Raw genomic sequence first — 12,919 nt, 5'->3', positions numbered from 1 at the left:
GAGGTCTGGGAGTTGATAAACTCAGGCAACTCAGTCTTAGTTGTGGGGTTTTGTAATGACCCCCTGGAAACAGTATTTGGGGAAAGGAAGAGCTGAAAGTTGTTGGTCTCTCAGCTGAGGCCCTGTAGTTCTTTCTCGGTGGAATGTCTGCCATATTACGACAGTCATAGGAGGAGACTGATGGGTGCTGATCTTTCAGCTGAGCCAATGTGCAGTCCCATTTCCTCCTTCTGTTATGATTAATCAAACTGTGATCATGGCAAGTCTGCCTCAAATGAGTAAGACGTAAGGAAGACTTAAGTGTTGCATTAAATCCATTTGTTTGTTTTAGAGCATTGGTACCCTGCTCTTCAGCCTGAAAGCCTCCCAGAGTGGTTTACACCCACCCACACCCACACCCCCAGTCCCTACCCGCAGGCTTACAATATTTATTTTAAAATGACACACAAGGAAAAAGGGACGGGAAGGGAAGAGGAAAAAAAAAATCAAACGTCGGACACCAATTTCTAAATAGTTGTTCCTGCAATGACCATCTGGCACGGTGGGCTTTTAGCAAAGTTGGTGGAATGAGCCCTACTTGAGCTGTGCACTCATAAAACGTTATTCACACGTGACATTCAAGTGTATGCAATCATTGGAACTGCACAGCTATTCCTATGTTCAAGTGTGAAGCCTGTGGGTACCAGTTGAGCTGCAATGTTGACATGTAATTTTCCGCAGCAGGAGTATGATCTGTGTGCGCTGCGGCTGCGGACACCCAGCTGTGCAAATCTACAAAGGGAATCTTCCTACGTCACACTCAATGAGCGTCTAATCTGTGTACACAAATGTCTGAACGTCAGACATGCCCTCCCCGCCCCACGGCTAGTCCCTTTGCTAGGGGTGGTGCTAGGTCCTTAAAGGACTTGGGGCAGGGTGCCTTGCAACTCTGTAATTCTGTCATTTTTGGCAAAAAAAAAAAGGGGGGAGTCACCGGAGAAAAAAACCTGTCTGGGAAAAAGGCACGTAAATCGTGGACCATATAACTGAATGGGAGGGAGGTTTGGGTGCGGGGGGGGGGGGAGAGAAGGGCGGAGACGCGAGCATTCCATTGACAGCGAAGGCGCGAGCGTTCCATTGACGGGGGCCCGCCCCCCGCGCTCTGGAGAACCAGCCCCGCCCACACCCGTCTCTCCCGGCATGCTCCGCGGCGAGAGAACCTCGGCGGAGAGGCCTGCGAAGAGAGTGTGTGTGTCTGTCCGCGTGAAAACGAAGAAGAGCATTGTGGGGGAGAAAAGCGAGGGCGGGGCCTACCAGAAAACCCGCATCTATAAATAGGCTGGTGGGAGGTGGGCGGAGCTTTCCCTTTCCCAATCCGAGGAAACGGAGAAAGGTGCGTGGAGGGAGGAGAGAGAGAGAGGAGAAAGAAAGGCGAGCCAGCCAATCGCTGGCCGCCTCTTTGGCTGCCTCCCTCCGCCAGTTGGTCTCGCGCCGCTCAGTTGCCGGCTGCTCCCGCTCGCGTGACGACGACGACGACGACGCTGCTGCTGCCGCCGCTCCTCTTCGCCCGCCGCCGTCTCGCCCTGCTGCCGAGGCTCCGTCGCCGCCTGCGCTCGCCCACCGCCGTCGCCGCCTCCATGGCCAACTACATCCACGTGCCGCCGGGCTCGCCTGAGGTGCCCAAGCTGGACGTCGTCGTGAGCGAGAGGGACCCCGCTTCGGGGGCGGGAGGCGGCGGCGGAGATGGAGAAGGAGGAGGAGGCGGGCCCGGCTACCGCCGCGGGGCCCTCCGTCTCCTCAGCCAACTGAGGCCCGCCTGGAAGCCCGAGGAGGTGACGCTGAAGGTAACGGCTGAGGCGAAGCGGCGGAGGGTGGCTGTGAGGGGGGGGAAGAGGAGGAGGAGGAGGCAGGTTGTGGGGAGGGGGAGAGATGGCGGGCAGCCATTGTGGCGAGGCGAGGGAGGAGTAGGAGCGGCGGCGGCGGCGGCGGCTCTGTCTTTCTCTTTCTGTCTCTCCTCAGCGCTTCCCTCTTGAGGGGGAGAATGAGAGAGGAGGAGAGAGAGGGAGAGAGCGGCTCGGGCAGCCTCGGCTTCCATTCCGCTCGCGCAGCCCGAAGGAGGAGCAGGCAGGTTGGGCGTGCGCGCTGTGCCCGTGCGGTTCCAACTCGTACATGGACTACACGGAGGCGCGCGCTCACACGCGCACGTTTCTGTGCAAGGCGGACGAGTCGGAACCCGAGCCGTGTTCTAATTATAGAGCTGGGGGGGGGGGGAGGGGTGCGTGCTCGTATGGCGTGATACGCCTGTGTGTTAGAGAGAAGGAGAGAGCGTTTATATTCTAGTAACAGCTCAGATGATACACGATGGGGAGGAGTGTGTGTGTGAGAGAGTGATATGCCTGTGTGTAGTGTACACAGGTGATACAGGTGTGTGTGATACACGCATATTAAATACAAGTGTGTAACATCCTTGCATGTAATATATATGTGCATATATGATATGCCTGGGTTTAATACATGTGTGTGTAAAACACTTGTGTGTAATATATATGTGTATTTATGTGACATGGCAGTGTGTAATATACGTGTGTGTGTGTGTGTGTGTGTGTGAGAGAGAGAGAGAGAGAGAGATACCTGTAGGTATGTTTGAGCTTTTATTCCAGCAACGTAGCTCAACGGATGCAGAATAGGGAGGAGTGCACATGTGATACATCTTTGTATCTGACTGAGCTTCTACTCTATTAATATAGCCTGAAGGATATAGGGCAGGGAGTTAAGTGTGTGTTGGTGAGCTTGTATTCTTGTAGTATAGCCTGAAGTCTTATGTGTACTTGTGGGTGTGTATACCATGCATATAGAGAAAGGGAGAATAAGCTTTCCCTGCTCACCTTTCCTTAAAAAAACCTCACCTCTTGCTTCTCTCTTTCCACAGGGCTCATCTCTTCTCTCTCTTGCTTCCCCCTCCCAACCCTGTTTCATGAGGTTATGATTGCTTTAAAATGGGATCCACCCTGAACTGATTTGTGCAAAAATTACACATAAAACATGCTAGTTTGCAGGAAGAGGGAAATGGAACAAGAGAGATGGGGGGGTAGGGCTGGGTTCCTTAGTATAGGTTGCCATGTAGGCTTTTGCAGTGTATAGCTTGAGAGGCAAAGGGGTTGCCATGTAGCAAGCACACAACATCCATACAAATCTCAGTTGAGGAAGTCAGCATTCTTTTATCTCCTTGTCTTTCCAGAAAAACCATAAGAAAAACTTGAATTTCTCTGTCAAGTTTTAGCCCAAAGGAATGCTGGGAGGACAATATGTTCCTCCACCCTTTCCCCAATGCACTTTTCTTTGTAGAGGGATTTAAGCATTACAATAATAAAGCAGCAGGAGTTGAGTGAATACTCTTCTGTATTTTCTCTCAGAGCATATTGTAGTTATTCACGTTTTCCCCAAACAACATTGTCCCTGTCAAATCTTTCACACTCTACTGAATAATTAAGCATGGGGCAGCTTAAGGTTATCACTTTCACCTCAAGGAAACAGATAGGTAGCCGTGTTGGTCTGCCATAGTCAAAACAAAATTTTTTTCTCCTTCCAGTAGCACCTTAAAGACCAACTAAGTTAGTTCTTAGTATGAGCTTTCGTGTGCATGCACACTTCTTCAGATACACTGAAACAGAAGTTGCCATGGTTTTAAGTTTGGTAATAAGTTGCAATTCAGCAGCTTCTCTTTCCAGTCTATAGACTGGAGAGACCTGGTCTGAACAAAGACATTGGATTCTTATCTCATTATACATGACAAAGCCATTTTTCACCTTCTCACCCCTTGCTTTTTCCTGTAAGACCTATTGCAGTCGGTCAACAGGCTCATCACAGCTATCTGCCAATCACCCATTCCCACCACCCTTCTGAGTAATACCCCTCCCCACATTCTCACTATATAGAAGGATCTGGCAACTTCTGTTTCAGTGTATCTGAAGAAGTGTGCATGCACACGAAAGCTCATACCAAGAACTAACTTAGTTGGTCTTTAAGGTGCTACTGGAAGGAAAAAAATTTTTTGTTTTGACCTCAAGGAAAGGTGTTAATGAACTATTGCATTGATGCAGCACATAGGAAATAAAGGCTAGGTGCTAAACATTCTGAAGGAGAGCATGAATAAAGTGGCATGAGCTTGCATACAACTAAGTTATACTCATACCCACTGAAATTAATGAATCTAAGTTAGTCCTTTCCTTTCAATGGGTCTTCTCCATGTATGGCTAGCATTAGATATAACCCCTTGTCTTCCTTTCTTGTCTCTCTTTCAAGTCTTTTCAGGGGCAACTTCACCCTTCTAACCTTTTTCTGCTTCAAAATGGGTGTTTACCCAATCTCAAAGAGGTTTTGCATTGTAGTAATAAACTTAGCATGTTAAGTTGAGAAATTGAACTATCTATGTTAAATAGCTTTATTTTGCACTTTGTGGTGTATAGTTGCATTGTTTTAAAGTGTGGGAGGGGAAGGGTTACAAACAGAATATAGCTGATATAAAACATACAAATATACCTTCTGTGGGTTAGCCAGAAAACTTTTTGGAGTTCCTTACTGCAAGAGATGCATTTATAGTAATAGCTTTAAAAAAATCTGCCCTGAATCTCTTGGATCAGGTAGGTTACAGGCAAACAGATTTGACAGCAGAGGGTCTTGGCTCCTTAGTTGGTCTTAATATTGGGACAGCTTGTGGTCTTCATAAAAGTTGCTTTGTAGCTGTTATTTAAAAATTTCAACATTTGATTGGATTATCTTCCTGACATGTGTGTTGCAGTGCTTATTCAGCTTCCTGGTTAGGGATGTTGAAGATCTGTTTATGCTTGCCAATGTCTGTACTTCTAAAAAATAAACATCAGTGATGTAGGTTTATTTGGGAAATTTTCAGTTGGCAATGAGGGAAAAAATCTCATGCCTTGGAGTGACTTAATTTAGAGTGCCTTTTTAACATGTATTTAGTAAACAAATCATTATTAGTTTTTTGTCCCAGTATCTGAAACATTTTATTAGAGTATTCACATTTAATGTGGTTTAAATGTTTTTTATTGGAATCCTTATAAAAATGCAAAATAGCATGTACTGCTCAAAAGTTAAGTTGCTGCTGAAACTTGTTTACACTAAATTTAGCAACTCAAAGAACTCTGACTTGCTGATGACAACTAATCTATTTCAGCAAAGTTCATTTCTTTTACACTTTGCTTGTCAGGGGCCCTCCAGTCTGATGTCACTACAGGCACACACACCCTATTACACATAAGTGGCTTGTGCACAACCGCAAATATGCATGGTGCCAGGAAATACATAAATAAATAGGTAGATTCAAACCAGGAAATAGCAGGAGAGAGCTGGAAAATCCTAGTTGTTTGCAAGGAGACCTTTCCTGGACTCTGAAGAGGACTTCAGTGAAGACAGAGGAAGCTCCAGAGAGAGACCAAAGAGATTTGTTTAGGCTGTTCTGCCTCCCCGCCTAGCAGCTGATTTGCACAGCAGCGCAGCAGCAGCCTCCCGCCAGCCCAAGAGCTTCAACTGTTGTTGAAGAGGGAGATGTGTGGAGAGAAAACTGTAGAGCAGGAGAAATGGGCTTTTAGAGGGTGCTGTCTACTTACATGGTGTTTATTTATCTGCACGGGTGCCCGGAACATAACCCCTGCATAAGTGGGGGGACGCCTGTACTAAAATCTTTTAGGTTGGGATTTCCTTTGACCTGCGTGGTCAGTGTGGTGAATTCCATTAAAAATTGGATTCTTTTTGTTTCAATTTATTTACTTAAATATTATAAATACTTCCTCTCTAAATAAATATATGTTGAAGGAGGTAGTGCAGTATTAAAATAAATAAGATCAACAGCTCTAAGCATGTACAAGAATTAAAAATCAATACAATACATAATCATCCCAGATAAACTCTTCTAAAATAACATATTTATTATTTTTACTCTCCCCTTTGCCTACAGATCAGTGATATTTATTCTCACATGATTTCTAGGGATAATCACCTAAAAACATTAATTACAATATTGTATTTGCAGTTTACATTATTACAAATTAACTTATGAAATATGTAGAAATGTTTCCATTTGAAAATAAATAAAAATTCTGCTTTGAAAAAATTTCTACCCCACATCAGTGACAGGGAGTATATATTATAATTATTACTATATTTATTTATACTCCATCTTTTCCCCTCGTGGGACTCAAGACAGTTTACAGATAAATATTAGAACTGTTAAAAACATAGAAAATAATCATTAAAAACAATTAAATACATATATATCTTAACTCTATTAAAACCATAGCAATGATTATAATAAAAATAGCATGGCACTAGTCATTTCATTAAAAACTGTCGTTTCCAAAAGCCTGTTGGAACAAAGTCTTCACCTAGCTTCTCAAGGTGAGAGTTCCAAAGCCCTCTCCTTCATTCCTACTAAGCATACCTGTGGGGGTGGTCTCACTAGAAAGAGTAAATAGTGGTTAAACAGCTTAAATTTCAGTGGTACCTTGGTTAAAGAACAGTCCAGTTTACAAACAATTCACAAACTCTGCAAAACTGGAAGTAGTGTCCTGGTTTGCAAACTTTACCACCACTAAGAACGGAATCTGAACGGTGGAAGGGCGCCGGTGGCGGGAGGCCTCATTAGGGAAAGCGCGCCTCGGTTTAAGAATGGTTTCAGTTTAAGAACGGACTTTCAGAACAGATTAAGTTTGTAAACTGAGATTAGTTTTGGCCTAGAGGCTATGTATAGCATTTCTGATTAGGTATGATTCAAATAGAATATTCCAGAACAGGAATGTACACACTTGTCTCTGGGAATTAATAATATTTCTATACAGCCCTTCATCTGAGAATCACAGGGTGGTTTACAATATAAAACCACAAAAATTAATGGAGTTTCCTCCTGACCATTAGGACGCATGTCTTTAGCTGTAACATCCAATTCATTGTTTGACATGGATTATACTTGACTGGAAGTAGTTGCCCAATTCAGATGTTGTAGCAAGCTGTTAGAGAAAATTAGACATGGAGGAGGCAATCCACAGTGAGGCGGAAAGTATAGGATGGGGTGCATGAGTCCATGGCACATTCTCAATCTTCAAATCATGATTTGAAGGATTCTCCTCATCTACATGTTACAGTGAGCCACAGGTTTGTTTTTTTTAAAAAAAGCTCGTGTGCACTGTTCAAATTGGGTCCTCCGTGGCTAAGAGGAAAGAAATCATAGTGCTGGCTTAGTTTTGCACGAGAAACGAGTGCTTGTTCTTCAAACTATGAGAGAAAGTTGAGTACAAATGCTGCTCAGTCATACTTTGTGACTGTGGCATTCCACAATGCATGAGTCAGTCTGTTTGAATTGAGCCATAGTGAATTAAATGTATTTATCCAGTTTAGGTGTTCTAGCCTTGGAGAAATGGAGCAGTTCACGACTACTGCCAGACCACTTGATTTCTATATTGGTCATGCCTGAAGAAGCGTTGCCTCCTGCATGACCAGCTGAAAAGTGTAGTGGCCAGTTGACTTCTGTGCTGCCAGAAAACAAGAGGCTTTGCTTCCTCTAGCAAGGAAGCCAAGCAGGTTGGTGAATGAGGGACAGTGCAATCCTTCTCCCTCGCTGCAACTCTTTATAGGACCCAAGTGATCTGGCAGAGGAGGTACAGAGCTTCTATTCCTTCTATACCATCCCATTCGGTTACTGGAATAGAATTCTTGGAATTTCTAGTTACCATATACAGGTATCTTGTGATTTAATATAAGCCTGCAATAAATGGATTTGTTTCAGATATAAACTCCTGAAATAGATAGCTTTCTGTCTGGTACCTTTCTTTACGCAGTACAAATTTGCATTCTCAAACAGGTGGTCCTCATTCACACTTCAAATATGTATTTTGAATATGTACTTGAAAATGAGTGCATTTGCACTTAATTTTACAAGCAGTGTTAGTTGGCGCCATCCCTGATGAATTAGTTATATGTGGTTCACATTGCTATTTTCAGTGAGGACTGCTGCTCTTCATTGTGCATGTTGAGAAGAAGGCACTAAATAGTAATTATCTCATTTTTCTTAGTGTTGCGTGAGGAAGAATGACTATTGTGTTGCCTTTTTGAAAAGGATACTTTAACCAACTATTTCTGTTAAAGAAGTAGCAAATAGTTACTTGAAGCTCTGGTCTATCTCTTTCTCCTAGAAGTTTGGAACTTCTGCTGAACAAACATAATGGCTAGTGCCCATGTAGAGGTGAATCTGGTTGTGAGCTGTTTTGAAGAACACTCCCATCGATCATATGTGATTTGGTTGACACAACCTACCAAACAAAAATGGAGTAGAATAATTAGAAGACCGAATATAAAATTAGATGAATTAAGGGCTTACATCTAAGCAATAAAATTCAACAGTTTGCAACAGGATAAATGGTTCTACAGCTGATTTAACTAACAGTATTATGTAGTACACCGACAACTTTCAGCTGTTGGGACAGATTACTCCATAATAGAACAGAAGTCATAAAACCTAGTTTGAGAAGACCCTTGGCTGAATGCTTTAAATTTGATATGTGCTTGTGCTGTTCCTTATATCATTTTATTATTTTTTATATATGGTTACAGGTTTTCTAAAAATGCTTTATACGCTGTTGATGTTTGGGGGTGTTTACCTTGTGAGCCACTCAGTTGTATGACGAGGAGAAAGTGGTATAAGATTTTTAAAAATGTAAATATATGTATATTTTGTGTGTGTAAGATTAGTACAGCCTGGACAACTGAGGGAAGACTAGTTCACTCAAGACCAAGCCATGGAAGTTGAGTGTTTTTTGCATGCTATATTCTGGGTGGGTCTTTTATTGTAATATAGATTATGAAAGTGCCAACAAATTCTGGTAATACGAATGTGAAACTGAAGAGGGAAACAGCACTTCCTCCAGTTGTATTGTTTTAATATCTTTTAGTGAACCATGTCTCTACCCTGTAGAATTTTCAGAAATGGCTATTCCTAAACTAAACTGCAGCAAGTTAGCTGAAGGTTGGCATACTAGCTCCATTGTAGAGGGGTGTTCTGTTTTGTTTTTTACTTAGCAGCAGCATTATATTGCAGCTTCAAGTTTCACTTAGCCAGTGTACTAATTGCTATTTTGGAGTTATGTTAAGCTTTGGCACTCGCCTTTTAAAAGTCTAACCATTATCAACTCAGGTAGGTAGCCATGTTGAAACAAAATAAAAAAAATCCTTCCAGTGGCACCTTAAAAAGCAACTAAGTTAGTTATTGGTATGAGCTTTTGTGTGCAATGCACATCAACTCAGTGGATTATCTTTAATTACAGCCTTTGTCATTCGTTACAGTTTAGAATAGAGCTTGACCTATTACCACATTCCTTTTTTCTAAGGCTGCTGTCCTACACACACTCACCTCAGTGGGACTTAACTTTTGAGTAGACCTGAGTATAGGTCTGTAAGCTGTTTTAAATTGTTCTTAATATTGTTTTTTTATTATTATTAAACCCCCCCTGCTGTAACCTACTCTGGGACCTCAGGTTTTTGAATGTGTCCTTGAGTTCAAAAAGGTTGGCTGCCTCTAGGATGCACTCTCAAACTAGATGTGGTCACATGACTTCCTGGCTTGCATGGTACGCTGTCATTTTCAGTGACTATTACCCAGCTACTTTTTTTTAACATTCAGAGCTCAATTCTAGAACCTGGAGTTATGGACAAATCTTTCATGTAGTTCTATTGTTTGGGATCTATTCTCCAGTGATCTGACTTTTTGAGACTTCCGTTACTAAGATTCTTTTCTTGTGCTTGTCAACTATGGTCTTGTTCTGTTCACTTGCACCTTAAACCTTAGTACGTAATTCTTGTCAAATCATCTGGCTTCCTGCTGTGCTTGCATGAGAGCTGATACTCATTAGTTTTTTCACACCAGACGTTTTGTTTAGTAGCACAAGTTTCTACTATGGCACTGACAATTCAGTTGCTTCTACTTAGATAACTCTTAACCATAACCTTTTTGATGTAAAAATAAGACATTTCTCCTTTCCATTTTGAAAGACAGGTACTATTAATAAAAAAGAAGAGATTATTACTAGAATGTTAATAGAATACTTGAATTGGTAAATAGTTCAGTGACATGTATTTTATGACATTATGCAACAGCTATTTTGTAATCTAGATTAGAATCATCTGGTCATGTGACAATGTGACAAACTATGAGGCCTGGAGCAACTACATAGTAATCACCATATGAAAACTGAAACATGTGCTTTATGATCCTTTTAAAGCAAATGGCTATAGCACTCTGTTTCTGGATTATTGTATAATTTGGTTTGCATGGGTCTGGGTGCTAGAGAAAGTAATTTAGATCTAGATTTTGCTGTCTTGCTTTTAAACAGAATTGTTTGCACATTGACACACTGAGGAGAAATGAATGACTTAAAAGAATGACCAGCATTCAGCAATTAAAGCATTTGGATAAGTGTGAAATTTATAGAGATTAGATTCTAATCCTCTTTCAAAGTACTGCTGCTGGTTGTCTTTTAAGAGTATTACAAATCCATGTAGAAATACCAATTAATTAAACCCCATCAATGTTTTAAATGCTTTTGCAGTTGTATCCTTACAATAACCCTGTGGGTTGGGTAGGAGAGACTGGTTCATGGTCATAATAATGACTGTTAAAGCAAGAGAACTGAATTCTGATCCAGGTAACTCACCTCATGTGCTATAGCTACCAATAAAACAGGTAAACCACACCTGCATTTTAATTTGGATGAAGTACTGCTTGTGTCATAGGCGTAATTTTTGTGAGTGGACTTGAAATTGGCTTGCTTTGTTGGACAGATTTGGCACTTGCACAGTGTAGACAGAACTGCAGTTTGAGGTGTTGTAACTTAGTTGTACAGTGAATCACTAATCACCCTCCCCACCTTGGCTCTCCATATCCTAGGCATCTGTTTTGTGGAATACCTTTGTTACCAGCAGTCAGCCAAGCCTGAAGTTCATGTACTTAAAAGATTTACTGAAAAGGCAATGGAAGATTGCTGAGTATATTCAGCAAAGTCCCACAGTGACATCCAGTGTCTAAAATATGCAACTGCAGGAAAGAAAATATTAACATAAGTAATGGAGCAGGGTGCACAAGGGCTATATGACCCACAAAAAGTGTGTGTGTGTGTGTGTGTGTGTGTGTGGCCAGCCGTATGGCCCAAGAGATACTTTTGCAATCATGGATTTGATTGTCACCCAACCCAGTCGTCACCTTCTCAGGCCCTCACCCAACTCACTTCTATCACCTCACTTAATTTTCTGTGGAGAAGAACCTTCTACCTGCATGTGCTTTCCCAGAGTGGTCTGCAGTGTCTGGAGGACTCTTGAGGGCTGGATGCAATCAGGCTATAGGCTCCCATGCATTTATTTTTGGTACCGTGCTGTCAACCAAGACCTGCCAACCTTGCGGCCCACTGCCTTTGCACGGTCTTATTCAGGTGTTTCACACAAAATGGCCATTGTGGTAGAGTGAGTACCATGGATTTGGACTGAGGAGACCAGGGTACAAATGGACATCACTGGATTACTGGGAAGATAAAATGGGGTACCGCTATATATACAGTAGCACCATGACATACTCAAAGGATGGGTCCTTGCCCTGATGACCCCATAGTTTAAATTTATATGAAGGTGAGGGATAAGAGATAAGGGTCACCAAGGGTAAATGTGTGCATTTGTAGTTAGACTTTATTTCATTTGTGGATGGGGATTTAAACCTTAATGGAAAGTCTTAGGTTTGAGGAAATTCTGGGAGGAAGTTAGACACAGGCAGCAAGCGAGAATTGAGCAGTTTTAGGACCACTTCAAAATGGCTGAAAGTGGTAGAGCTTAGAAAATGAAGACTGCATTTTGCAGTTTCCCATAAGTAGCTGTTGGACCCTCTTTACTCTTATGTATTGAATTGTTTTCAATTTCAAGCTATCTGCTAGTTTTGGATACAGTCCACAATTGGGGGGGGGGGAAGCATGCAAGAAATATTTAGGGTGGAAGGGACTAGCACAACTGTGGTCTTCACAAGACAGGGCACATCAAAATTGTTAGTAATACATTTTGCAGGCAATGTTAATGTAGCATCTGTTTAAACATTGATAAAGATTGAAGTTACCCCTTGCTTGGAACTGGCAGCACTACTCCGTTAACTTGACCTCCCTGGCTCATAGATATTAGAGCAAGAAAAATGGCGCTTGAATGAGTCAGAATTGACTGCATTAACTTAGATTATTTCTGTGCATGTAGAATTCCTTAATGTATGTCATTAATCACATTAGTAATTCAGCAATTCATGTCATATTTTTGTATTCCATGTTGCTCATTTTAATTTCTGGTCTGTGTAAGGGCATAAATTCCAAATAAATATGCAATATAGCTTAAAATCGTTATCTTAATGTCTATTATTAGTCTGCCTCTGCTGTTAACTTTATGAGCAGGACCTTTCATGTGTTTCATTCCTTAATTCATAGTGTCTTCAGCAACTTCTTCAGGCAGTGTCATGCCCTGGTAAACATGCCATTATATTAGGCAATACAGTTTTCATTGGAATATATTATTTTATTCTAGGAAATACTGTGTCATGCTAGAATATTGATCCCTTTTTGTGTGTGTGTAAAATATTGTGTATCCTGGGCCCTATACTGTAACTAACATGACAGTATAGTTCAAGAAATCACAGAAACCAAAACAGCTGTGTGTAAACATCAATCCATCAGTGAGAAACTATACAAAAACACATGCCAATGAACCTGCTTTCAATTTCATCCTAAATAAATTGAACCACATGGCATACAGCTATTTGGGATATAAAATCCAAGGAGCTAGAGGTGGGGTGGCGACACTGGGCGAGTGAGCAGTTTTTCTGTTTGTGGAAGACTTTACTAATTTATGCTACTGA

At 41.9% G+C, this 12,919-nt stretch overlaps 1 protein-coding gene across 1 annotated transcript in view; it reads left to right on the top strand.

The window, feature by feature from the left end:
* The first annotated feature begins 1,410 nt into the window (after positions 1–1,410).
* The window catches only part of ETNK1 (ethanolamine kinase 1), a 33,903-nt gene continuing 22,394 nt past the window's right edge, over positions 1,411–12,919 (top strand). Inside the window, exon 1 of the mRNA XM_053405653.1 lies at positions 1,411–1,823. Coding sequence (XP_053261628.1) covers positions 1,617–1,823 — 207 coding nt within the window. The 5' untranslated portion in view covers positions 1,411–1,616. The remainder of the gene's footprint in view (positions 1,824–12,919) is intronic.

The sequence above is a fragment of the Podarcis raffonei genome, chromosome 10 (assembly GCF_027172205.1).
Source record: "Podarcis raffonei isolate rPodRaf1 chromosome 10, rPodRaf1.pri, whole genome shotgun sequence".
NCBI lineage: Eukaryota > Metazoa > Chordata > Lepidosauria > Squamata > Lacertidae > Podarcis > Podarcis raffonei.
Note: the sequence above shows the minus strand (reverse complement) of the source record. Positions and strands in the feature narration are given on the sequence as shown.